The 27,839-nt window shown below is 50.5% G+C and overlaps 1 protein-coding gene and 2 non-coding genes across 4 annotated transcripts; 1 reads left to right on the top strand and 2 right to left on the bottom strand.

The window, feature by feature from the left end:
* Positions 1 to 2,018: 2,018 nt before the first annotated feature.
* LOC144594156 (uncharacterized) lies at positions 2,019 to 22,059 on the bottom strand. Of its 2 annotated transcripts, none has more exons than XM_078400307.1 (4): positions 21,245 to 22,059; positions 16,041 to 16,176; positions 9,431 to 9,560; positions 2,019 to 4,052 (listed from the first exon to the last, which is right to left on the bottom strand). In XM_078400307.1, the coding sequence occupies exons 1-4, from the start codon at positions 21,997 to 21,999 to the stop codon at positions 3,967 to 3,969; spliced, it is 1,107 nt and encodes a 368-aa protein (XP_078256433.1). In that variant the 5' UTR covers positions 22,000 to 22,059; the 3' UTR covers positions 2,019 to 3,966. The 2 variants fall into 2 exon arrangements, with proteins under 2 accessions (XP_078256433.1, XP_078256434.1); XM_078400308.1 differs by lacking the exon at positions 2,019 to 4,052 and adding an exon at positions 4,075 to 4,627.
* A 99-nt stretch (positions 22,060 to 22,158) lies between these two features.
* Positions 22,159 to 22,241, top strand: trnal-cag (transfer RNA leucine (anticodon CAG)). Its single transcript has one exon. It is a non-coding gene; the product is annotated as a tRNA-Leu (tRNA).
* A 1,135-nt stretch (positions 22,242 to 23,376) lies between these two features.
* On the bottom strand, positions 23,377 to 23,459 carry trnal-cag (transfer RNA leucine (anticodon CAG)). The gene has a single exon. It is a non-coding gene; the product is annotated as a tRNA-Leu (tRNA).
* Between the last annotated feature and the right edge of the window lie 4,380 nt (positions 23,460 to 27,839).

Raw genomic sequence — 27,839 nt, forward strand, 5'->3', positions numbered from 1 at the left:
GGTGGATTCTTATAAGTACCTGGGTGTCTACCTCAACAATAAACTGGACTGGACTGAAAACACCAATGCGCTATACAGAAAAGGCCAGAGCAGACTATATGCTAAGGAGACTCAGGTCCTTTGGAGTGCAGAGGGCACTCCTAAGGACCTTCTACAACACGGTGGTTGCATCGGCCATTTTCTATGGAGTGGTCTGTTGGAGCAGCAGCATCTCAGCGGCGGAAGGGAAGAGACTCGACAAGCTGGTCAGGAAGGCCAGCTCTGTCTTGGGTTGCCCCCTCGACTCAGTGCAGGTGGTGGGAGAGAGGAGGATGATGGCAAAGTTAACATCGCTGCTGGACAACGGCTCCCACCCCATGCAGGATACTGTCACTGCACTGAGTAGCTCCTTCAGTGACAGACTCCTTCACCCCAAGTGTGTGAAGGAGAGATGTAGGAGGTCCTTCCTTCCCGCTGCTGTGAGACTGCACAACCAGCACTGCTCCCAGCTAAGAACACACAGAAAACTGATGACAATTTATGTATCTTTTATTTATAATGATCTCTTGCTCTCCACTTTGCTGCTGTAACACTGTAAATATCCCTGGTGTGGGACGAATAAAGGAATATATTAGGTATTAGGATAATGATGTCCCGTGCATCAAATTCCTTCCAAATGCCAATCACCTGTGCTTGGGTAATGTTCTTGGGCATACGACAAAATGAAAGTGCTGATTTTGGCTCAACCAGTATACAAAATCAACACAGCTATCCAGGGGCATTCAGCAAATCAGCCAATCGAGGCAAACCCAATCATCCACAGACTTTATTTACTGCAGCCTCTATTTCCTGCTGCAATATGATGTTTTCAGCAGCACTTATTCATCTGCTAATATCCAGAACATGCACTGGTTTACTTTCCCATCAAATCATGTTTGTTTGTCTCAGTGATAAATCATCCAAGCTGATGTTTCTTGCAAGATATAAAAGGCACAGGAGCATCCTGCCTCGAGAGGCAGGCTGGCTGTGTACCCCTCAGTTGTTAAATCCTTCCCTTTGTTTTTAACTAAACTCAGGTATTCACACCTGTTATCTACTCTCCTCTCTGTGGCAACTTCCTTCTACCATATTTCCCCCGAGTTCTAGGGTTTGCCAACTGTCACAGTGACAGAGGGTGGATGAGTAATGAGGATCTTAGAATACCTTGCAAGACAGTAAAAATAAAATTCTAGGAAGATGTAAAGATTTCAAGGAAAGCACCATGTTCCCAAGAGCAAAGTATGACACCTCTAACATTATTCTCTTCATCCCATATCGGTACACATGACAATAAACTAAATATGACTTCCATTTTACTTTTCCCTCACAACCCATCAAAAGGTCCCTGTTTCATTTGTCTTCTGTTGTTAGCTTTTGATCCATGAACATATCAACCATCTCACAGTCACTGATACTTTCCAAACTGCAATAATGTTTGATTCTTGCTTAAGAGTCCTTGATTTACGGAAAACAGCCTTCATTTAGCCTGTATATGTTGCACCATCCATAGAAGCAAAATGCAAAATCTGGCTTTTCCAGATGTCGCAAGAATTCCCATGAATCTCATTACTCATGTATTGAAATATTTACCTCTAATACCAAATACAGCTCAGATTCAATAATTATATCCGGTTAAGTGCCCCTCCCTGTTGGTCATTTATTTCCAAACTAACTCTCTAATTTTCAAACTCCCACTCTGCCCATTTTATTCCAGGCTTCTGCACTTCTAGGTGATGTTCAGATGGTTGGAGTAGTTTTGAGTGTGATAAATCGGCAATTTCTTTATCCATGTAAACACGACACTTGTCTCTGGAAGCATGACAAACAAGAGGTGGGGGAGGGAGGGATGGAGATGAGGGCACAGTGGAGTTGGGCATTGCTAGAGCACGTTTGAAAACACTTTGTGTGCAAAATTAACTTCATTTGCTCAAGGCCTTGATAACATTTTTGTTCAACATTAAGCACCCTCAACAATCGCGCAAGTGTAATAAGTACCATAATCAAAAATGCTTTATTTCCACAAATCTTACATGAGTGACTTGCGAAATTAACATGTCGATAAAAACCGTGAATATTGCACATTGGGAGAGTTACTGCACTCTCTCACAATGAAAAACTTTCAAGCAACGTACTAAACATATTACGCATTACAAACACTGCAGTAATGGGAGTGGCATTCCTGTAAGGAAACCAACCCAAACAATTTAGGGACAGATTTGTAAACAAGATAAACATGTTGTACAGTGAATACTACACATAAAAGTTCTGACGGGCTATTAACGTAAAATGTTAATTATTTTTCTTGCCACAGGTGCTGCCTGATATGCTGACTGTTTCCAGCATTTTTGTGTTTTTTTCAGCATCCAGTTTTCTTGCTCTTCTGTACTTGAGGAATTTGGTTCTATTTACAAAGTTTCCATGAATAGAAATTCCTTTGTTTTAGAGTGTCATATGGAATTAATTTAGATATAAATGGTAATTATAGAATCCAATAAAGTTCAGAGGAGATGACAAGCAAACGTGAAACGACAATGTGTTTCGTGGAGTCCATCCAAATCTTACTATTAAGTTACATTTTTTAAACATAGGTTAATACCATAACTCACCATCTTTACTTCTTTACTTTACCTTTGAGTCAAACCTGGAAACTAAAGACAGTGCGACTCCAGCTCAGCATCCAGTAGATCCAATGGGGGACAGAACTCAAATCTGAGCCTCATTACCAAAACTGGTATTAATGTCTTCTGTTTTTTCATTATTGAATTACAAAGTACTCAGAGAAAAATCTTAATACTCTGTACATTCATAAATATTTCTAACATTGATTTATAATCACAAAGCAGCCACAGCCAGACATAAAAACAGCTTTTTTCCCCACTAGTAGTTCTACTCAATGGCAAAAGTCTGTAGTCTCTTTTTTGCTCTGGTTTATTTTCACCCACATGTTTAGACTGTAGTGTTGTATCCTTATTGTTTTGATGTGTTTATGGTTTATTCTTAATTGTTAACTGTATGTTTGTGTTGTCATTTGTGAGCGGAGCACCAAGGCACATTCCTTGTATATGCACATACTTGGCCAATAAACTTATTCAATTCAATTCAAAGATGAATTACGACCAATTGCAAATTACATCAGGAATATACCCAAGGTATTGACATCTGCCACTTTCCAATTTCAACATGGCACTTGCAAGAGAGGAAATGGAGTCCAATATTGGACATGTTCTATCATACAACTTTGAAAATGTTTTAAAAAAAGAAACAAAGATCTCATAACTCCAAACTCATTTCGCTGGAAGCCAAAACTGGAAGCGAATAAATCAATTTTGATTTGGGAACATGTTAGGCACGGAGTATTGAGAAAACTGTTTGTAAAGAGGGTACACAACAATGTGTTTGGGAGAAAGGTGTTGTATGCAGCTAATGAATACACGCCCAATGCTAGAATCTAGCAGCCAAAATAAGAGAAACAATTACAATCTGAAATTTGTTCAACTATTCAGACCATCCTCCTGGACTTGGAAAGATGGTGACGTTTTTAAAACTGCTAATTTGGTTGATGCACTTTACCATCACAGCCTTGAATGCTGACCATGTGAAGATTCCAAGGAATTATTGTCAAGTCTTTGCGCTGCAGGAAGAGATTTCTATTTAAAAAAACAAAAAAAGGACACTTTTTTTTAAGCCAATTTGGTTTTAATATTCCAGTTTAAATATTGGGAATTCTCCAAATATATATATTTTAAATCTCCAGTTGAGAGGAAATTTCAATCTAATAGTCACTTCCATTCATTTCCATTTGAGGTAGTGTAGATCGTTATCCAATACAGACATGGTGTTCTACCCAAATGAGGCCAGAATCAGTTACCAATCCCGTGAACTTTCTCCCATCGTCCTCTAATGCCATAACACGGCGGAATGTTTTACTCAGAGTTAAGATCTTGCAGCTCAGTCATATTCTGAACCAATAGTAATACTGAGTTCTTCTCCCAAAATGTGGGTTTCGTGAAACCATTTATTTGTGTCCAGCACAACTGAAAGAGAAGGAAGGGAAAGTTATCACATCAGAGTCCCAAAAAAACACAACATAGCAGAAGATTAATGTATACTCCTTTGCTGGAAGAGCCCCACTTGCCCTGGATTTTACAGTGGAACGTCACGGATACCAGCTTCATGTGATGTCCCTCAGTCCATTTTTACTTCTGATCCATCACAACAGATCTGTAGATATGATGGGTGATTGATATTTGAATTTGACCGACTCAACCAGGAAAGATTTTGTATATATGTAATTCCTTTCTTCTCTAATTCATGTCTATATATGGCAGAAATTCATTACATAAAAAAAGACCAAGGTTCCATGATCCTACATTCAGGTGTTGTGAGGTATTGTACATATCCCACATTCAGGTGTTGTGTGGTATTGTACATATCCTACATTCAGATGTTGTGCAGTATTGTACATACACATTCTTCCTTCAGTACTGCTTTGCACTCACCATGGATCTTCTCTGATTACCTGACCATGGTGCTTCAGTATCAGTCTGTCATTGGTGCTTTTAATTTGGCTGTTGTGGGCGTCAGAGGCACCTGGTCAGTAATGCGATATCTTGAAACAGAAACAATGCAGCAGAAGGCAGGTGCTCGTAGTTTATAAAGCAATACCATCTTCAGTAAATAGAGAAATATCCTCATGACACCAACAAAAAAAAAATTGCTATTACCATGAATCATGTATTAGCAAACTCTTGGCTGTAGTTATGCTATTCAGAATGGAATGGACAACCTCAGTGAGCTGAATCCTCATCAGCAGGAATGCATTGTTGGGCTTTCTGTGTGTGTGTGTGTTGCTAAGGTTCACTGTTTGTTCAACCATTTAAAACATTCAGCTGGATGAATATAAATTATTTATATTCATCTGCTTCTCCAGCCACTCGATTTAGCGCTTCCTCTACTGAATCAGTAACTGAAACCATGGAGTTGTTGCTGTAAATGCCCACAAACCTTCACACATTGCTCCTGTGAGACAAGGCAACAGGCAACTGGATATTCGACTAATTTGTCCTTACAAAATGCCTCTGTGCGAGGACAAATTAAATAAAACAATTACATCACACATTAACTCCTTGTATTCCTCAATGTTCACTGCCTTCTAAATTAACTTCCCATAAAAACTCTTCAAATTATTCACATTTTCAAATTCACAAGCATTAGCCCCATAATGCCAGTGAACTGGACTGGTGCAGGAACTCTGAGGCAGTACATAAGGGACAGAGCCGTCTGTGCGTTCTGAGGAGGCTCCGCTCCTTCAACATCTGCAGTGAGATGGGTGCAGATGTTCTACCAATCGGTAGTGGCCAGTGCCATTGTCTATGCACTGGGGGCCAGTGCCATTGTCTATGCTGCCATGTGCTGGGGGCCAGTGCCATTGTCTATGCTGTCGTGCGCTGGGCGCCAGTGCCATTGTCTATGCACTGGGGGCCAGTGCCATTGTCTACGCTGCCGTGTGCTGGGGGCCAGTGCCACTGTCTATGCTGCCGTGCACTGGGGCCAGTGCCATTGTCTACGCTGCTGTGTGCTGGGGGCCAGTGCCATTATCTATGCGCTGGCGGCCAGTGCCATTGTCTATGCGCTGGGGGCCAGTGCCAGTGCCACTGTCTATGTTGCCGTGTGCTGGGGGCCAGTGCCGTGCGCTGGGGGCCAGTGCCATTGTCTACGCTGCCGTGTGCTGGGGGCCAATGCCATTGTCTATGCGCTGGGGGCCAGTGCCATTGTCTATGCTGCCATTTGCTGGCGGCCAGTGCCATTGTCTATGCGCTGGGTGCCAGTACCAGTTCCACTGTCTATGCTGCCGTGCGCTGGGGGCCAGAGCCAGTGTCTATGCTGCCATTTGCTGGCGGCCAGTGCCATTGTCTATGCGCTGGGGGCCAGTGCCATTGTCTATGCGCTGGGGGCCAGTGCCACTGTCTATGCTGCCGTGCGCTGGGGGCCAGTGCCACTGTCTATGCTGCCGTGCGCTGGGGGCCAGTGCCATTGTCTATGCGCTGGGGGCCAGTGCCACTGTCTATGCTGTCGTGCGCTGGGGGCCAGTGCCATTGTCTATGCGCTGGGGGCCAGTGCCATTGTCTATGCGCTGGGGGCCAGTGCCATTGTCTATGCTGCCGTGCGCTGGGGGCCAGTGCCACTGTCTGTGCTGTCGTGCGCTGGGGGCCAGTGGCATCTCCTTCGCTGCCGTGCGTTGGGGCAGCAGGGCGAAGGCCACGGACACCAACAGGATCAACAAGCTCATCAGGAAGGCCGGCTCCGTCCTAGGGGGGGGGAGTTGGATTCATGGGGGGAGATGGTCTTGGAGGGGAGGATGCTCCTCAAACTGCGGAGCATCCTGGACAATACAGCTCACCCCCTCCATGACACACTGGCCAACCTGAGGAGCACCTTCAGCAAGACTGGTCCCACCAAGATGCAGCACAGAACGCCACAGGAGATCCTTCTTCCCTGTGGCTATCAAACTGTACAACTCCTCCCCCTTCTGTTGTGGAGTAGACGGACTCCCCTCGCCCCTCTCTTCCCCCCCCCCCACATTCTGTGCACATCCCCAATCCTGGACTTTCCACTCATTACTTTAATTTCATGTATCTTGTTGTGTTTTATGACTGTTGGCAGACCAATTTCCCTGCTGGGATAAATAAAGTTCCATCATATCGTATTCACTCCAGAGATCACAAATTAACGATGGACAATGGAATTCTTGGCTTTTATTTCTCCAGCCCTACCCCAACCATTCCAACAGGTGTATTCGCCTAATCATCAGGTTGCGATCAGCTAATTTTATCTGTACGGACACTATCAGACATTATCTCTCGGGGAATTTAAGAGTTCTATTCAACGGTCCCCTCAACAGTATTGCTAAAATCGAACTGAAACTACTTTGCGCATACAGTGGGATCTCCAGCACATCAGTCCCCAGTGTCACTGTCTGTACTTGCTCTGGACATCTTCACTCCCACCTTAGACCTCCACCCAGACAGAGCCCAGCTGCACCTCCTTCCCAAAATACAAAAATGCACTCTAATAGATCCGTTGTTTTAGTCCAGAACCTAATTTTTCTTCTCATGACTATTCTTTTTCTCTGTATCCAGTTTCTTCGCACTTACATCTCACATCTCTAATGCCCTCGACCACATTTAGTTACCAATTTCCCAGTTGCAACCCATGGACGTCCAATCCTTCTAAGCTTCCAACCCACACCTAGATGGCCTGAAGGTTCTTTACTTCTTCCTTGAAAAGAAGCCCTACCAGGAGACCCTATCACCCAACCCCCACAGTACCCTCTTTTGCCTGGTTTAACAAATTCCCACATTTAATCCATTTGCCTTTAACTCACTTCCCCAAATCAAAGGTGCGCACAATGTCAGTCTTTGTCGGGTATGAGAAAATTTCCTTGCTTCCGTCTAAAACAATTTTGTTTGGTACTGCTTCCTACTTTGGTACATAAAAGAACTTGAAAGTTTCATCACCTTTACTTGCTACTCCCACCTGCTCAAAGACTCACCTGCTCCTTCTGACTATTTTCCTAACTTCCATACCTGCATCCCCTAACAAGCCTTCACTCCATTTCTCAGCCCACTCCATTACATTGTTTCACTTAATCTCTCTCAACTCTCTAATCTATCACTGGCATTCTCATCAAAAGTGCTGGCGTAACTCAACGGGTCAGGCAGTATCCCTGGAGAACATGGACAATTGACATTTTGTGTTGAGACCCTTCTTCAGACTGATTATGAAGGGGAAAGCTGGAAGAGAGGAGCAGGACAAAGCATGGCAGGTAGTAGCAAACACACGAGTGAAGGGTTGTTGACAACCATTCTCATTGGCAGGTAGTAGCAACACATGGCAGGAAGTAGCAAACACATGGCAGGTAGTAGCAAACACATGTTGACAGCCATTCTCATTGTTCTCTCCATTTTGCCCATTCTCTGCAATGTAAAGCTGGTTTGATTTACAATTTTCCAAGTTTTGATGATAGGTCATCAACCTGAAACATTAGTTCTGTTTCTCTCTCCATACAAGCTGCCTGATCTGCTGAGTATTTCTGGTATTTTCTATTTTTACTCAAGCTGGCTGGACTCATTTGAGCTCTAACCCATTCATTGTTGGGTAATTCAAATGTAATCTTGTATTCAGGGCAGCTAACACCCACTGACAGGCTGTCTTTGTCTTTATTAAACTAAGGATTATCCGGGACTGTAGTTGAAAAGCTCACGGTGGCAGTAAATGGCATTGCTACTGACAAATCGCAGTGATCAGGAGTCAGCATGGAAATTAAACTTCATCTAACAACTGATCACACAATAACAAATCATAAAGTTTTGTTTCCAGGCAGCGCCAGGCATGTAGTGACAAGCCTGAACGGTTCAATGCATTCACATACATGTACAAACTTGTGGGAACACTGGATCCAGGTAAAAATTTGGTGATTTAAAGGTGAATTTAGAATATAGGAATCAGCATTTCCTTTCAACACTGAAAATACTAGTTGGGAGAGGTACAAAATATTTTGCAGAGTCGTACAGCATAGAAGCAGGCCCATAGGCCCACTGAGTCCATGACTGGGGGCCCATTGGCCCACTGAGTCCATGACTAGGGGTCCGTTGGCCCACTGAGTCCATGACTAGGGGCCCATTGAGTCCATGACTAGGGGTCCGTTGGCCCACTGAGTCCAGGACTAGGGGCCCGTTGGCCCACTGAGTCCATGACTAGGGGCCCGTTGGCCCACTGAGTCCATGACTAGGGGCCCATTGGCCCACTGAGTCCATGACTAGGGGCCCATTGAGTCCATGACTAGGGGCCCGTTGGCCCACTGAGTCCATGACTAGCGGCCCGTTGGCCCATTGAGTCCATGACTAGGGGCCCGTTGGCCCACTGAGTCCATGACTAGGGGCCCCGTTGGCCCACTGAGTCCATGACTAGGGGCCCGTTGGCCCACTGAGTCCATGACTGGGGGCCCACTGAGCCCATGACTAGGGGCCCCGTTGGCCCACTGAGTCCATGACTAGGGGCGGCACGGTAGAGCAACGGTAGAGTTGCTGCCTTATAGCGCCAGAGACCCGGGTTCGATCCTGACTATGGGTGCTGGCTGTACGGAGTTTGCATGTTCTCCCCGTGACCTGTGTGGGTTTTCTCTGGGATCTCTGGTTTCCTCCCCACTCTAAAGACGTACAGGTTTGTCGGTTAATTGGCTTGGGATAATTATATGTTATCCCTAGTGCGTGTAGGAAAGTGTTAGCGTGTGGGAATTGCTGGTCGGTGTGAACTCGATGTTTCCGCGCTGTATCTCAAAAGTAAAAAACTAAACTAAGATGACCAGTAATCACCCATTTACAATAATTCTACATTAGCCAAACGTTCATACTTATTTGCCCAGGATACACGGTGGCTTCCAGTGAAGAGCATTGGTAGTAGCATTCTGCTGGGGGTTCCAGCTTCCAGTGTTTGATGCCCCTGATCTGTGCCTGCCAGGATGGGTTATCTACATCATCAATCTATAAAGGAGAAAAACATAAGTTGAAAGGCATTTCCACATTTATATATATAGGTAAGGCAAATGTCTATGCCAACAATTCATAAATGCAGAACTAAACTTGTACAACCCTTCGGACCACAATCATGTCTCTGTTAACTACTGTTCATACTGTAGAAAGGAACTGCAGATACTGGTATTTACCAAAGATATACTGTTTATACTAATCCCACTTGCCCTGTATACACTGGAATTTAGCTTGTATACACTGGAATTTAGAAGGATGAGGGGGGATCTTATTGAAACATATAAGATAATTAGGGGATTGGACACATTAGAGGCAGGAAACATGTTCCCAATGTTGGGGGAGTCCAGAACAAGGGGCCACAGTTTAAGAATAAGGGGTAGGCCATTTAGAACGGAGATGAGGAAGAACTTTTTCAGTCAGAGAGTGATGAAGGTGTGGAATTCTCTGCCTCAGAAGGCAGTGGAGGCCAGTTCGTTGGATGCTTTCAAGAGAGAGCTGGATAGAGCTCTTAAGGATAGCGGAGTGAGGGGGTATGGGGAGAAGGCAGGAACGGGGTACTGATTGAGAGTGATCAGCCATGATCGCATTGAATGGCGGTGCTGGCTCGAAGGGCTGAATGGCCTACTCCTGCACCTATTGTCTATTGTCTATTGCCTGTATTAATACCAAATCCTGATCATTCAAGTACTGTCTAGATATTTCCTAAATGTTTTTAGTGTTCCCATTTCCACCTCCTTCTCTGCCAGCTCATTCTAGGTAACAACCACATCAAGTAGAAATGTTCACCCCTAAATCCTCTTGAAACACTGTCCTTCTCACCTTAAAGCTCAGCCCCCTACTTTCAGACAGCCCGCCAACATAAACAGTCTCTGTGGGGTGGAGGGTACTGCATCGAGGAGTCCCCTGCAACCTGTTCCTCACGCGGTTCAGACTCACCAGCTGCCTGCCACCTTTGCAGGCTGGAAGAGTCTGTGTACGTGTACACAGTGTGTGTCTGTGTACCACGTGTACATGGAGTGTGTGTCTGTGTACCACGTGTACATGGAGTGTGTGAGTCTGTGTACCACGTGTACATGGAGTGTGTGAGTCTGTGTACCACGTGTACATGGAGTGTGTGAGTCTGTGTACCACGTGTACATGGAGTGTGTGAGGTTGCAGCCCCTGTTCCAATATCTAAAGAGGCTGCTCCTTGCCTTCTGGCTGCACTTCACACCCACTGCCCTCATCCCTGGACCCCCTGTGCGTAGGGGAGAGGGCAGGGCCGAGGATGTCCTGGTTGGGTTGGGTTGCTCCTGGGCCTGGCCAAGCTGGCCATCTGCGAGTCACGGCGCCAGGCGGAAGAGGGCTCTGCCTGAGCCGGCTGCCTGCCCCTATTCCGGGGTTACGTCCGCGCCCGGGTGGTGTTGGAGAGGGACCACGTGCTGTCCACGGGCACCCTGGGGGATGTCTGGGACCGCTGGGCATCGCGGGGGATTGGATGTATCCTGGATGGGGATTGTAATATAATTGTACAATAGTTTCAATTGGTATATTGGTTTGTATAGTATTCTGGTGGTGGGTTCTGTTTTGGTTTTATTGTATTGTATATATTTTAATATATGAATAAATATTTTTGATTTAAAACAAAAACAGAGACTCTGGCTGTCCACTCTGGCTGTCCACTCTGGCTGTCCACTCTGGCTCTCTTCATTTTACACACCTCTATCATATCACTTTGCACCTTCCTTTTTTCCAGATAAAGCAGATACCTAATATCTCCTAAACCTCAAGAACTGTAAACCAGGCAACATCCTTGTGAATATTTCCCTCTCTATTTCACCCCATTTTACAGAAGTGCAGCCACTCTATTGTCATCACATCTTTGCTGTGGTGAACAGAAAAATAACATCCCTCCTGTCGAGCTTTTGTTGCCCCAAATCATCAGCTGGGGGAGCAGGCACAGGAACACACTGCTGTGGTTTATAAAGCACACGATTATAATCGTTACATGACTCCGGGTTGTATATAAGACAGGAGAATATATCGAGAGTAACATCCACACTGACTTTGGAGCTTGGCTACGTGAAACTGTAACCGTAAAAACCACCTCTTGTGGTAAGGTGACGTTTGGAGTCAAGATCCTTCTTTGGACTGAGCTAGATAGCCTTCTTCACGAGAGAGCTAGAGTCAGGGGGTACGGGGAGAAGGCAGGAACGGGGTACTGATTGAGTATGATCAGCTATGATCACATTGAATGGCGGTGCTGGCTCGAAGAGCCGAATGGCCTCCTCCTGCACCTATTGTCTATTGACTGTAGGGGGAGGGAAAGAAAGGTGGGATTGAGGAGCAGCAGTACAAAGTGTGACAGGCCTTAGAGTGGCCAGAGCCTGGGGACCAAGCATGACTTCTGATGTCCCAGAGCTGAAAAGGCTCTCTCTCCACAGTTAGAAACATACAAAATAGGTGCAGGAGGACATTTGGCCCTTCAAACTAGCACCGTCATTCATTTTGATCATGGCTGGTCATCTACAATCAGTAACCCGTGCCTACCTTCTCCCCATATCCCTTGATTCCACTAGCCCCTAGAGCTCTACCTAACTCTCTTTTAAATTCATCCAGTGAATTGGCTTCCACTGCCTTCTGTGGCAGAGAATTCCACAAATTCACAACTCTCTGGGTGAAAAAGTTTATTCTCACCTCAGTTTTAAATGGCCTCCCCTTTATTCTTAGACCGTGTCCCCTGGTTCTGGACTCCCCCAACATTGGAAACATTTTTTCTGCATCTAGCTTGTCTAGTCCTTTTATAATTTTATACGTCTCTGTAAGATCCCCTCTCATCCTTCTAAACTCCAGTGAATACAAGCCCAGTCTTTCCAATGTTGCTCGATCTGCTGTGGTTTTTGCATTTTTTGTTTTTGTTTTAGAATGCCACCTTTACCAGTGTTTTGCTTCAAATGGCATTTAATATAAATGCAAAACTAAATCTGTTAGTGTAATAAAGCTTATTGTAAAAGACATTCACGTGAATTGAATTACAAGGGAAGTTATTGTTGTTAGTCTAAAAACGTGAGATTATGAGAAACGAGGCCATTCAACCCATCACATCCATGCCAGGCCCCAGTTGAACAACCTATCAGACCCATTCCCCCTCCCCTGGCTTCTCCTTCACCGTGCAGCTTTTCCCACACATTCCTACAATTCACCTTTGATGCTGTTTGCTACTTATCTAGACTATGTGGTCATTTTAATGTAACCAATGATCCCAGCTATCCATATATGGGAAGACTACTGTGTGGTAATAATAACCACAAAGAAAAATTAACAGGAAGTGAATATAAAAATGAAGAAGTTATGTTGAACTCATACAGGTCAATAGTTAGGAAATATAGAGTACTTTGTACACAAGTGTCAGTTATGGAAAGTTCAGATGTTTTTTGTGCAGAAGGGCTCAATATTAACTCTTCTGCTTTAGGTCAAAAGTGACTTAGAAGGAATTTTTAGACTTATTTAAATTAACCACGAAGGATTGAGAGGATAATACTAAAATTGTTTCTACACTTTGACAAATTAAAAATAAGTGGACAGACTTTAAAAAATTTTTTTACCCATAACAAATCAACATTCATACTAAACAAATAGAGAAAATATTCTAAATAATAGTTTTCATACAGATGGGGCCATTACAAATTAAGCAGCGCCTATAAAACATTTGCACATGATTTTGACTAAACGATACAGGGAGAGAAAACTTGATTTGTGCTTGAAACCTATTTCAGAACAGCTCCGCGAATGATTAACACTATTTTTAACACTTGGTCTTTGATTTAAATAATCCGAAAGAGCTAATTTGACTAGTTTACAATTATAGGGGCTTTATCTCGCTGAACTATGAAGTTCGACAGAGTAAAATGCTGACGGAGCGATCACTCCTTGTCAATGAGTTCAGGCCAGATATCAAAACGTTAAGTCACTGGGCTTGGGAACGTTAAAGGTGGGGTGACACAGGACTGACTGTGGCAACAAACTACAATAGTGGAGATCACACAAACAGTTCCTATTTCTCAAGCACCAGTTTTGGCATGGAACCCTCAACCTGAGCCCAAAGGATCTAACTGTAGGTGTGCTCATGTCAAATATCAATACAGGTCCCTGGTTGCAGTTGTGGTCAGATCAAATTTTAATATTATACCACAGCACACCACTACACACACAACTTCCTGTTTATTCAGAATTTTAAAAATTCTGGTACGTTGCTTGACTTTGTATAAAAATTTGACTAACATTTTCCATCTCATATTATGCCTTTGACAGACGTTTCATTATCCCTGGATTTGTCCAATATCAACAGCAAAACAGTCCCACTAAATGCAGCAGCACAGTGGCATGCTCTAAAGAGAGACCCCCCACCCACCTCCTGAAAGTGGGAAGCCTCAAGCTTCAGATTCTAAGACACAAAGTGCTGGAGTAACTCAGCGAGTCAGGCAGCTTCCCTGGAGAATATGGATAAAGGACGTTTCAGGTTGAGACCGTTCCCTAGAGATGCTGCCTGGCCTGCATGAGTTACTCCAGCACTTTGGGTCTTGTTTTATAAACCAGCATCTGCAGTTCCTGTATCCATAAGCATAACTATAACACCGACATGTTGACCAACATGTACAGCCCAGTCTCAGCTGTTGTCCTTGTTGAACTCACAAAGAGAGCATTGGAGATAGCATGAACAGAGTGTTTTCACCAGGACATTCATTACCATGAATGGTTCAAAAGCAGCACAAATTACCTACTGGCAGAATTATGAAGGATAAAGGTACCAGATGGGATATGTAGCAAGTGGTGAGAATTTTATCCACTACAGTTATATCTATGATAGCATTGATAGGAAAGGCCATTGTTGCTTTGAAAAAACACTTTTCATTATACTGCATAGTTGATGCCAACTTGGTAAAGCTATAACAGGCATCCTAAACAGTGGAAGAAAATGTTATAGACAGTCAAGTGATACCAGGGACAACAAATCAGATTAAAGCTCTGTACCTACAACTGTGAATGGTGTGACATTAAAGTAATGGGAGGAAACGGCTCCACGATCATTCTCATTGTCGACAGTGGTAGACCATGATGTGGTAGCAAAAGAAAAGTGCAGAGGAGATGATTCATCTCGACATGCTCAGCAGTGGGATCAGTTTACAGCCAATTCAATTCAGTCTATTTCATTTTAAGCAATGGAAGAGCATACTTGATAATAACAAATGTTACTACTTCAGACAATATCTCAGCTGTAGCATTGTAGATTAATGCACAAGATTAGCAGCAAGCTGCTTCACCTCAGCAATAGTGTAAATTTCTATCAAAGTGAATTGCTAGATATATCGTATCCTAGAGAAAATCCAATCCAGCTGAATACAGTACTGGTGCTGGAAAATGTAGACGACGACGATAGAAGTCACATTCAACAGTTCTTTTACACAACACCTACACAATCAATAAGACCCTATGTTGATCGCACGATGCTGCAAAAAACATCAGTTCTATTGTGGACAAGGCAGACAAAAGTTTGGCAAAGTTACGTTGGTGTTTCATTCACTGCAGCCAATTTCACAGGTCAGTAGAGGCATGTATGGTAATGATGCTGGGGAGAGATTCCAAACATGTAGGCTTTTTAAAAACCCTCCATACTTTGTTGGCTGGACTCCAGTTGAGAGCAAGCTGCTGTCCTTTCTCAGCCCTCAGTTGTGTTTAGTCAGCGCGGACCAGACAGTGGGCAAATGGCAGGTACCTGTCACGTCTGGGATGGACAAGGTATCCCTTTGCTTGTTCCATCCACAAAATGTCCCAGACCACAACTCACAAGAAGGATGGGCTAATCCCCAGAAATCATTCCCAATATCTGACACATGCTGCCCCTGATATAAGCCTCTAGACCAGACAGCGAGAACGAGGGAAAGGCAGGGAGGGGGTGGAGGGGAACAAAAGGGCGAGAACAATGTTGCATAAAACTTTTGGGAATATTGTGAAATCCACACATTGGCAATTTTGCAGTGCCTTGCACAATAATTTGCTCACCGATGCCCAGATCAGCTTTCGTCAGGAGTAAGCAATACGAACACAGAGTAAGGTGGCGAATTCCAGAAATGAAGTGAATTCCACATGATCATTTTCTGATTAAAGAAATCTTCAAATTCTTTCAAAACATTTCATAATTGAAGCACCATGTTGGCCCTCAACCTTTGCTTTTTAGTAAAACCTCCAGCCCTCTATACCCTGCGCTGCTCTTTATATCCTCACGTCTGCCATTACCTTGTGTTTTACCCTCTCTAGTGGCTTAATAGTCTTTTCATAAAATACTATTCAAAATACAGTACTCCTTGTTTTCTCTAAACCATACATAACTCCTAGAGTAATAGAATAGAAAATTAAAGAAGTCAATTCAGATCAGTAGTGATAATCTTCACGAGATAACGATCAAGAAAAAGTCACTGTTCAATTTATCGTTCTTACATGCATGTGGGCTCCATGTCCTGGCACTCCCATGAAAATCCAGTCCATTTTACTAGATTCAGAAATGGCTGGGATAAAATATGGCCGCTGGTAGTGTTGTCTCAAAATGCTCGCTGCACTGGAATCACAGTTACTCCTGGAAAACAAAAATACATTGATAATTAGAAAAAATGCAATTGAGTTCCAATGCTCCTGTCAACTACCTATTTGCTCTATTCTTACAGGCTGCATTAAACTGAAGGAATAGGAACAGGTGGAGCAAATTCCCCACCGATACCTTACTCTGACCAGTGTCATGAGCATGAGAGCTGAGACCCACAAGTCCTCGGCACTGTGCATTTTTGTAAATACAGTTTAATACATCCAATGACTATGTTGACAAAAGAGACTGCAGATGCAGGAATCTAGAGCAAAAATGCAGAGCCATGGAGTAATTCAGTAGGTCAAGAAACATCTATTGGCATTTCAGGTCAAAACTATACACCAGAACTGAAAGGATAATGTGCTGTGTGTGCAAGGCAGAGGTAATTATCTATGCATTGGAGTTATAATGTGGGACTATTTGGGCGAGTATGTTTCAGTTTACTACTCATAGTTAAAAGAGCAGATTCCGTGTTACTATTTGGCGACTGAGAGATGTGGTACCAAAACCATAAATCACAGTAGAGGCAAAACCTGATGATTTTATTTGACATGCGGAAGTGGCCGCGCCTAACGGCTGCGGCTCGCTAGCAGTCTGTTCGTCTTTTTTCCTTTTTTTTTTGTTGTGTGTCGGTGTTGGGATGGTTTTTGTATTTTTTTTTGGTTGTGTATGTGTGGGGGGTGGTGGTGTGGGTGGGGGGGTGGTGGGGGAAACTTTTCTCTTCCTCACGGCGCGGGGTGCGACTCGGCTGCGGGGCCTAACATCGCCCGGTGCGGCTCGGCCGCTGGACTTTACATCGCCCGGTGCGGCTCGGCCGCTGGACTTAACAGTGCCCGGTGCGGCTCGGCCGCTGGACTTAACAGTGCCCGGTGCGGCTCGGCCGCGGGACTTTTCATCGCCTGGTGCGGCTCGGCCGCGGGACTTTACATTGCTGGTGCGGCTTGGCCGCTGGACTTAACAGTGCCCGGTGCAGCTCGGCCGCGGGACTTAACATCGCCCGGTGCGGCTCGGCCGCGGGACTTTACACCGCCCGGTGCAGCTCGGCCGCGGGACTTTTCATCGCTGGTGCGGCTCGGCCGCGGGACTTAACATCGCCCGGTGCGGCTCGGCCGCGGGACTTAGCTGCGCAAGGCTTGGTCGCGGGGCCTTTCATCGCCCGGTTCGGCCGCGAGACATTTCAGCGCCCGGTGCGATTCGGCCGCGGGGACTTGCATCCCCTTGCGGGGACTGTGCGGGTCGGTCGGGGACGAGCTGTCTGTCCGTGGGCGTGGGGAAGAGAGGGGGTGTTTGGAGTCACTGTGATGGACGTTTGTGTTGGGGTTATGTGTCTTGTGTTCTTTATTTCTATGACTGCTATGTAGTTTCGTTCGGTACTTCGGTACCGAATGACAAATAAAGCTCTGTTATATACTGTTATATAATTGGTGTAAGAGGCCAGGCATCAGGGCCCAGGGAGGAGAGGCTGGGGGTCAGAGCCCAGGGAGGAGAGGCTGGCTAGTGCCCAGGGAGGAGAGGCTGGGTGTCAGGGCCCAGGGAGGAGAGGCTGGGTGTAAGGGCACAGAGGAGGAGAGGCTGGGTGTCAGAGGCCAGGGTCGAGAGGCTGGGTGTCAGGGCCCAGGGAGGAGAGGCTGGGTGTCAGGGCTCAGGGAGGAGTGGCTGGGTGTCAGGGCCCAGGGAGGAGAGGCTGGGAGTCAGGGCCCAGGGAGGAGAGGCTGGGTGTCAGGGCCCAGGGAGGAGAGGCTGGGTGTCAGGGCTCAGGGAAGGGGCTGGGGGTCAGGGCCCAGGGAGGAGAGGCTGGGTGTCAGGGCACAGAGGAGGAGAGGCTGGGTGTCAGGGCCCAGGGAGGAGAGGCTGGGTGTCAGGGCATGGAGGAGGAGAGGCTGGGTGTCAGGACACAGAGGAGGAGAAGCTGGGTGTCAGGGCACAGAGGAGGAGAGGCTGGGTGTCAGAGCCCAGGGAGGAGAGGCTGGCTAGGGCCCAGGGAGGAGAGGCTGGGGGGTCAGGGCACAGGGAGGAGAGGCTGTGCGTCAGGGTCCAGGGAGGAGAGGCTGGGTGTCAGGGCCCAGGGAGGAGAGGCTGGGTGTCAGGGCCCAGGGAGGAGAGGCTGGGTGTCAGGGCACAGAGGAGGAGAGGCTGGGTGTCAGGGCCCAGGGAGGAGAGGCTGGGTGTCAGGGCACAGAGGAGAGGCTGGGTGTCAGGGCCCAGGGAGGAGAGGCTGGCTAGGGCCCAGGGAGGAGAGGCTGGGTGTCAGGGACCAGGGAGGAGAGGCTGGGTGTCAGGGCCCAGGGTGGAGAGGCTGGGTGTCAGGGCCCAGGGAGGAGAGGCTGGCTAGGGCCCAGGGAGGAGAGGCTGGGTGTCAGGGACCAGGGAGGAGAGGCTGGGTGTCAGGGCCCAGGGAGGAGAGGCTGGCTAGGGCCCAGGGAGGAGAGGCTGGGTGTCAGGGGATTAGTTTAACTTGACATTGTGGGCCGAGGGGCTTGTTCCTATGCTGCATCGTTTTATGGTGTACGTCAGGTGCTGGCATGAAGTAGGACACAAGGGCATCTTATGTTGGGGAGAATCCTAAAGGAGATTTAAAATCATACAACTATCAGTAGAACGCACAACATACTGAAGATTGCTGCTGACAAGGTGCGAGCTTACAATGGGGACCCAAGGGACACATAGTACAACAATGGAAAATTACAATAAAACTTAATAATAGTGAAAGTAGTTGATGTGGAGGTACCTCTCACTAAGCAAAAGGCTTGGCAGATGAGATAAGAAAAAGTATGAAAGAGGAGTAATAAAACTCTCAGCCACAGCAGAGGAACATCATGGCAAAAATGCAGCAATTAAGTGCACACTGGATGAGAATATAAGGTGCCATGTGGGAGAGAGAAGGCGGCTGTGAAGCCGATAGCCCCACCAGTGGGCAGGCAAGGTTGACTAGAGAAATCCAGAGGAGGAAACCCTATACCCCCATCGCATGATAAGGAAACAAACTGTCCTAGTGGCACCATTTCGAACAGTTAAAAAGACAATGGGGAGTGGGAAGAAAGAATGTACCTTTTAAACCTTCAGAAAAACAATCGATTGTCTATAAACTAACTGTCTTAAAGACTGATGGCAATCAGGCATTTTGGGTTAAGTCGGTTGAGTTATAATTGAGGCTCACCAGTGATGCCATTCACATGATAATCAATGCTGTACGGCCATCTCTGCCATCTAATTACTGAGATGAAACATGGGTCGCACAACTATAGCCTACAGACGACCAAAAGCGTCACAATTTTAAGAGGGTGGTTAAAAAAGTACTCGGGAGGAGAAAAAGTGGTGACCCTTGGCATGCTTAGGGATGAATGTCCACATGTCTAGGAAGAATGTACTTGTCAGATAAACTCCAACATCTCCGCTCCACCTCCTCCTCCTTCCCTGCAGTTGCCAACATCTTCCAAGGTGCAGAATGCCAGTGATTCTGGGCGAGAATGAGGAGGCGGTGGTAGTGAGGGTTGGGAATAAGCGGTTGAGTGGACAGAGCGATGGGAGAAGGAGGTGGCGGAGGGGAGCAGATGAAGTGATGGCCGACAAGAGGAATCGGCAGCTGGCGAGAGGGGAGGTGACCGAGCACGTCCTGTCTGTGGTGATGGCCTGAAGAAAGCACTGCCCCCAGGGGCTACAACACACTGCAACAACAGCCACCTGCAGTAGGTGAAGAAAGCTCACTGTTGCACCGTGTGAGTCAGGGGTGGCATCGGAAACCAGGGCTGTAAACGGCAGTGCGAGTCAGGGGTGGCATGGGCAGGTCCATCCATTATAAAGGGGTCCGTTAAAACAAGGGTTTACTGTATAGACCATTCTTTAACATCTGTTCCAGAATAAAGAGTGCAAAAATCCAAAGATCATGATCTACCTATGGCACATATGACTGGTTGACATTTGTCATTCAGCCATTCCTTCTCTCCCGAGATGCTGCCTGACCTGCTGAGTTACTCCAGCTTTTTGTGAATAAATCGATTTGTACCAGCATCTGCAGTTATTTTCTTATACTGACTGGTTGACATGCTGCAAATTATGGCTACATGTTTTTACTTGACATCAGGTATAGTGCAGAGTTATTTTTATCCAGACTAGGGGAATTAAGAACGAGAGGACATAGATTTAAGGGGAAAGAGAGGGGAAAGATTTAATAGGAGCCCAAGAGACAACATTTTCTACACAAAGGGAGGTGTGTATCTGGAACAACCAACCAGAGGAGGTAGTTGAGACAAGTACTATAACAACATTTAAACAGGTACATGGATGGGAGAGGGATATGGGCCAAATGCAGGCAGGTGGGACTGGTGTGGATGGGACATTTAGGTCAGTAAGGGCAAGATGCGCCGAAGAGCCTGTTTGCATGCTGTGTAGTTCTATGATTCCATTTGGTATTTGGTTGTTATTGTCATGTGTACTGGATAAATTTCTACAGATGCACCATTGAAAACATTCCATATAGATGCAACATGTTGGTCCAATGTGGACACGCACCATCCGTTGTACCAGGGGCCCACACATGTATCCCCACACGACCACACATTGAACACAGTGAGAGGGCCCAAGGCTGCCACGCACCATCCGTTGTACCAGGGGCCCACACATTGAACACAGTGAGAGGGCCCAATGCTGACACGCACCATCGGTTGTACCAGGGCCTGGCGCCGCCCTGCATGCCCACACAGTGAGGGGCCCCCAATGTGGACACGCACCATCTGATGTACCAGGGGCCCACACATGTATCCCCACACGGCCACACATTGAACACAGTGAGGGGCCCCCCAATGTGGACACGCACCATCTGATGTACCAGGGGCGCCACACATGTATCCCCACACGGCCTCACAGTGAGGGCCCCCCCCAATGTGGACACGTACCATCCGATGTACCAGGGGCGCCACACATGTATCCCCACACATGTATCCCCACACGGCCACACATTGAGGGCCCCCCAATGTGGACACGCACCATCCGATGTACCAGGGGCGCCACACATGTATCCCCACACGGCCACACAGTGAGGGCCCCCCCCAATGTGGACACGCACCATCCGATGTACCAGGGCCTGGCGCCGCCCTGCATGCCCACACGCCCGGCCTCCATGCTGAAGACATCGGCCAGGTTGTGGAACTCGGTGTCGTAGGGGAAGAACTGGCACTCGCTGCCGCTGCTGTCCAGCGCGCTGCTGTCGCTGCTGTAAATCTGTGAGAAGAAGTGGAAGCTGAAGACGTCCTTGGCGGCCCAGTTCCTCTGGCCGTCCTCCACTACCACAGGCTGCATGGAGTAGGCGTAGTGCCGCAGGAAGTGTTCGTGGCTCAGGTCGCTACGCCGGTCCACAGCGGTGATGTTCCTACACACACGGCAGTCTAGGGGCCGGCTCAGGTGGGGGAGGCCCAACACACACATCTCAGCCTCCAGTGCCGCTCCGTGTAGATGGAACCAGAGACGCAGCGCCGAGCGGCGGAGGAGGAGCGGCCCGCCGAGGCCGAGGCCTAAGGCGAGGCCTAGCAACAGCAGCGCCGCCGCTGGCCCCCGCACTCCCCGGCACGGCGACCAGGCCCCAACACAAGCCCCGTCCCCCAGCAGCGCCCGCACCGACGGCAGCCGCGCGATGTCCCGCTGGGTAAGGCCGCAGCGTAGGGCCGAGGCCACCACGTCCTCCACCTCGGCCCGCAGCAGCGTCCGCGCCGCCGCCATGGTGCCGCCCCCACCGCGGGCCCGGGCTCGGGGCGGGTGGTCAGCCTGCAGCCCAGGCCGCAGCCCCCAAACACGGCCGCAACCTCTCCTTTCACCCGAGCGCATCCCCCCGTCAGCGCGGCCGCCGCCGGCGCGACAAACCCCGTCAGTCAGTCAGTCCAGCCCGCCCCAAGCCCAGCCCAGCCCAGCCCGCCCCAAGCCCAGCCCAGCCCAGGCCGCGCCCACCGTGACATGAAGGGCGCAGCGCCGCGCTGAGCAGCCACCGTCAGGATGGCCGAGCGGTCTAAGGCGCTGCGTTCAGGTCGCAGTCTCCTCTGGAGGCGTGGGTTCGAATCCCACTTCTGACAGCCTTTCCTTTTGGCGCCGCGCGGGCACGGCGGGTATTGCAATGGACCGACCAGCAGCGCGTGCGGAGTTGGACTGCGGCAAGATGCACATCACACATCCCTCATCACAACCCCAGTGTGATGAAGCAGGTGCGGCTCGCTGCATTCCAATGTTTTGTGCACTGCAACGTTCCGTTTTCAAACCCTCTGAAAACCTAAAAGTGAGAGATTCACAGAGTGATAATAAACAAATTCCACAGTCTTTGTTAGATTTCAACCCTCACGTCCAACTCACCATGGGAGACAGTCACAGAGTGATCAGACACAGTGGAAACAGGCCCTGGCCTCGGCCCAACTCGCCCACACTGGCCCACATGCCCCATCTACACTAGTCCCACCTGCCCACACCGACCACCATGCCCCATCTACACTAGTCCCACCTGCCCACACCGACCAACATGCCCCATCTACACTAGTCCCACACCGACCAACATGCCCCATCTACACTAGTCCCACCTGCCCACACCGACCAACATGCCCCATCTACACTAGTCCCACCTGCCCACACCGACCAACATGCCCCATCTACACTAGTCCCACCTGCCCACACCGACCAACATGCCCCATCTACACTAGTCCCACCTGCCCGCGCCTTGACCATATCACCCCAAACCTGTCCTACCCATGTACCTGTCTAACTGTTTCTGAAACGTTGTGATAGTCCCTGCCTCAACCACCTCCTCCGGCAGCTCATTCCATACACCCACCACCCTCTGTGTGGAAAAGTCACCCCTCAGGTTCCTATTACATCTTTACCCCTTCAACTTGAACAAAATGTCCTCAGGTCCTCGATTCCCCCCACTCTGGACAAGAGACTGTGTGCATCTATCCCATCTATCCCCCCCCCCCCCCCCCACTCTGGCCAAGAGACTGCATCTCCCCCATCTGTCCCCCTCATGCTCGGGGGCTCTACACCTGTTTTCTATGTTTCTGAAGCAGCATTCAAGTTGAGATTGTAAATTCGCAATAAAATAATAAAATACAGAACTAACTTTTTCGAAATACAACGTTAATCAAAAACTCATTCACTTTTAAATTGTTTGTATGTAAAGCTGAATGCATCCGTCACCTTTAAACCCCAGTTTAAAACAAAATGTGTCAGAAGTGGGATTCGAACCCACGCCTCCAGAGGAGACTGCGACCTGAACGCAGCGCCTTAGACCGCTCGGCCATCCTGACGTGCTGATGTGGCGACGGCAATGGGACAGGAAAACTCACTCCGTGACCCGCATCTCCGTGCCGGGTGGGGGCGGGGCGGGGGGGTGTGGGTTTGTAGTGTGTGGTGGTGTGGGGTGTAGTGTGTGTGTGTGGGGTGTAGTGTGTGTGTGGGGGGTGTAGTGTGTGTGTGGGGGGTGTAGTGTGTGTGGGGGGTGTAGTGTGTGTGTGGGGGGGGGGTGTAGTGTGTGTGTGTGTGTGGGGTGTAGTGTGTGTGTGGGGGGGGGGTGTGGGTGTAGTGTGTGTGTGGGGGGGGGGTGTGGGGTGTAGTGTGTGTGTGGGGGGGGGTGTGGGGTGTAGTGTGTGTGTGGGGTGTAGTGTGTGTGTGTGGGGGGATGTGTGGGGTGTAGTGTGTGTGTGGGGGTGTAGTGTGTGGGTGTGGGGTGTAGTGTGTGTGTGTGGGGGGGTGTGGGGTGTAGTGTGTGTGTGTGGGGTGTAGTGTGTGGGTGGGGTGTAGTGTGTGTGTGTGTGTGGGGGGGGTGTGGGGTGTAGTGTGTGTGTGGGGGGGGGTGTGGGGTGTAGTGTGTGTGTGGGGTGTAGTGTGTGTGTGTGTGGGGGGGGTGTGGGGTGTAGTGTGTGTGTGTGGGGGGGGGGGGTGTGGGGTGTAGTGTGTGTGTGGGGTGTAGTGTGTGTGTGTGGGGGGATGTGTGGGGTGTAGTGTGTGTGTGTGGGGTGTAGTGTGTGGGTGTGGGGTGTAGTGTGTGTGTGTGGGGGGGGGTGTGGGGGTGTAGTGTGTGTGTGTGGGGTGTAGTGTGTGGGTGGGGTGTAGTGTGTGTGGGGTGTAGTGTGTGTGGGGTGTAGTGTGTGGGGGGGGGGTGTGGGGTGTAGTGTGTGTGTGGGGTGTAGTGTGTGTGTGTGGGGGGATGTGTGGGGTGTAGTGTGTGTGTGTGGGGTGTAGTGTGTGTGTGTGGGGTGTAGTGTGTGTGTGGGGTGTAGTGTGTGTGGGGTGTAGTGTGTGTGTGGGGTGTAGTGTGTGTGTGGGTGTAGTGTGTGTGTGGGTGTAGTGTGTGTGTGGGGGGTGTGTGGGTGTAGTGTGTGTGTGGGTGTAGTGTGTGTGTGGGGGGGTGTGTGGGGTGTAGTGTGTGTGTGGGGTGTAGTGTGTGTGGGGTGTAGTGTGTGTGGGGGGGGGTGTGTGGGGTGTAGTGTGTGTGTGGGGTGTAGTGTGTGTGTGGGGGTGTAGTGTGTGTGTGGGTGTAGTGTGTGTGTGGGGGGGGTGTGTGGGGTGTAGTGTGTGTGTGGGGTGTAGTGTGTGTGTGTGGGGGGGTGTGTGGGGTGTAGTGTGTGTGTGGGGTGTAGTGTGGGGGGGGGTGTGTGGGGTGTAGTGTGTGTGTGGGGGGGGGGGTGTGGGGTGTAGTGTGTGTGTGGGGGGGGGGTGTGTGGGGTGTAGTGTGTGTGTGGGGTGTAGTGTGTGTGTGGGGGGGGTGTGTGGGGTGTGTGTGGGGTGTAGTGTGTGTGGGGGGGGGTGTGTGTGGGTGTAGTGTGTGTGTGGGGGGGGGGTGTGTGGGGTGTAGTGTGTGTGTGGGGGGGGTGTGTGGGGTGTAGTGTGTGTGGGGGGGGGTGTGTGGGGTGTAGTGTGTGTGTGGGGGGGGGGGGTGTAGTGTGTGTGTGGGGGGGGTGTGTGTGGGGTGTAGTGTGTGTGTGTGGGGGGGGTGTGTGGGGTGTAGTGTGTGTGTGGGGGGGGGGGTGTGGGGTGTAGTGTGTGTGTGTGTGGGGTGTAGTGTGTGTGTGGGGGGGGTGTGTGGGGTGTAGTGTGTGTGTGTGGGGGGGGGGTGTGGGGTGGTAGTGTGGTGTGTGGGGGGGGGGGGGGGTGGGGTGTAGTGTGTGTGTGGGGGGGGGGTGTGTGGGGTGTAGTGTGTGTGTGGGGGGGTGTGTGTGGGGTGTAGTGTGTGTGTGGGGGGTGTGTGTGGGGTGTAGTGTGTGTGTGGGGGGGGTGTGTGTGGGGTGTAGTGTGTGTGTGGGGGGGGGTGTGTGTGGGGTGTAGTGTGTGTGTGGGGGTGTGTGTGGGGTGTAGTGTGTGTGTGGGGTGTAGTGTGTGGTGGGGTGTAGTGTGTGTGTGGGGGTGTGTGTGGGGGGGGGGGTGTGTGGGGTGTTGTGTGTGTGTGGGGGGGGGGTGTGTGGGGTGTAGTGTGTGTGTGGGGGGGGGGGTGTAGTGTGTGTGTGTGTGGGGGGGGTGTGTGGGGTGTAGTGTGTGTGTGGGGGGGGGGGTGTGTGGGGGTGTAGTGTGTGTGTGGGGGGGGGGGGGGGGGGGTGTAGTGTGTGTGTGTGGGGGGGGTGTGTGGGGTGTAGTGTGTGTGTGGGGGGGGGGGGTGCGGGGAGATTAAGGTTGTATTTAAAAAATCGAAGTCAGTTCTGTATTTTATTATTTTATTGGCAAATAAAATAACTAACGGCCGCCAACACACGGTTCATGGACTCGCCAAGTTACTGAGTCTCCTGAGCCGCGCTCGTATCCACCCATCACTCGCCAGGTAGTGACAGGCCAGGTGGGGGCGGGCCAGGTGTATCCGCCCATCACTCGCCCGGCTTTATCCCCCACCGACCGTGTCTTCCAGAAACGTCCCCACAGACCCCGCCCCCCACAGACCCCGCCCCCCCACAGACCCCGCCCCACAGACCCCGCCCCCACAGACCCCGCCCCCCACAGACCCCGCCCCCCACAGACCCCGCCCCCCACAGACCCCGCCCCGCGCCCCCCTGAGTTACTCCAGCACTCCGTGTGTTGTTTGTTTTGACCGTCACCTGCAGTTCCTGCCCCACTGTCCCCGCGCCGTCACTGCTGCACCATGGGCCGTGGCCGCTTCAATGGACAACAGCGACGGGGGGGGGGGAGGGGTTGGATGTTGACGTTGACGTTCTCCACCTGGAACCCCGCGCTCAGCAACAACACACCGTCACTGTCACTGTCACCGTGCCGGCCCCGGGCAGGGCAGGGCAGGGCGGGGCGGGGGCGGGGGCAGGGGCGGGGGCGGGGGCTCCCATGGGGGGGGCAGGGCAGGGCGGGGCGGGGCGGGGCAGGGCAGGGCAGGGCAGGGCGGGGCGGGGCGGGGCGGGGCAGGGCGGGGCAGGGCAGGGCAGGGCTCCCACCCACACACAGGGCTGCTGTCCTCTATTACCCCCCCATCTCCCCCCCCCATCTCTCCCCCCCCCCATCTCTCCCCCCCATCTCTCCCCCCCCCATCTCTCCCCCCCCCCCATCTCTCCCCCCCCCCCATCTCTCCCCCCCCATCTCCCCCCCCCATCTCTCCCCCCCCCCCCATCTCTCCCCCCCCCCATCTCTCCCCCCCCCCATCTCCCCCCCCCCCCCATCTCTCCCCCCCCCCCATCTCTCCCCCCCCCCCCCCCCATCTCTCCCCCCCCCCCCATCTCTCCCCCCCCCCCCCCCATCTCCCCACTACCCCCTCCGGACTGTTGCAAAGCGCAGCCGCGCCTTCATTGGCCGCTCCCGCACTTCCTGGGCGGGCGAGTCTCTCCCTCCTCCCTCCCTCTCTCTCTCTCTCTCCTCCCTCTCTCTCCTCCCTCTCTCTCTCTCTCTCTCTCTGTCCCTCTCCCTCTCTCTCACCCCCCCCCCTCCCCGCGCCGCTAATCTTCCTGCTCCTGACCCGAGGATGAGGAAGTGGGCGCCGGAGAAGCAAACCTCTACATGATTACAGGCGGCGGAAGGCATTTATAGCGAAGAGAAGCACAGGGGGATAAACACAGGGAGAGGGGACAGGGGGGGAGAGGGGAACAAGGGGGACAGGGGGGGAGAGGGGCAGGGGGGGAGAGGGGACAGGGGGGGGAGAGGGGAACAAGGGGGGAGAGGGGAACAAGGGGGGAGAGGGGAACAAGGGGGGAGAGGGGAACAAGGGGGGAGAGGGGGAACAAGGGGGGGAGAGGGAACAGGGGGGGAGAGGGGAACAAGGGGGAACAAGGGGGAACAAGGGGGGAGAGGGAACGGGGGGAGAGGGGGGAAAGGGGAACAAGGGGGGAGAGGGAACAGGGGGGGAGAGGGGAACAAGAGGGGAGAGGGGAACGGGGGGAGAGGGGAACAAGGGGGGAGAGGGAACAGGGGGGGAGAGGGAACAGGGGGGGAGAGGGGACAAGGGGGGGAGAGGGGACAGGGGGGGAGAGGGGACAAGGGGACGGGACAGGGGGGGAGAGGGGACGGGGAGAGGGACGGGGGGGGAGAGGGAACAAGGGGGGAGAGGGACGGGGAGAGGGGACGGGGAGAGGGACAAGGGGGGAGAGGGAACAAGGGGGAGAGGGAACAAGGGGGGAGAGGGGGGACAGGGGAGAAGGGGACAGGGGGGGAGAGGGAACGGGGGGGAGAGGGGAGACGGGGGGGGGAGGAGGGGAGGGGAGACT

This window comes from Rhinoraja longicauda, chromosome 6 (genome assembly GCF_053455715.1).
Source record: "Rhinoraja longicauda isolate Sanriku21f chromosome 6, sRhiLon1.1, whole genome shotgun sequence".
NCBI classification, from domain to species: domain Eukaryota; kingdom Metazoa; phylum Chordata; class Chondrichthyes; order Rajiformes; family Arhynchobatidae; genus Rhinoraja; species Rhinoraja longicauda.

Excerpts from the sequence above, each read along its gene's own strand:
- LOC144594156 (XM_078400307.1), bottom strand. The coding sequence starts at position 21,999 with ATGCGCTCGGGTGAAAGGAGAGGTTGCGGCCGTGTTTGGGGGCTGCGG. Across the intron at positions 9,561-16,040 it reads GACATGGAGCCCACATGCAT|ATTGATGATGTAGATAACCC; the intron begins GTAAGAACGATA and ends TCTCCTTTATAG. Across the intron at positions 4,053-9,430 it reads CGTGTATCCTGGGCAAATAA|TTGTGCTGGACACAAATAAA; the intron begins GTATGAACGTTT and ends CTTCTCTTTCAG.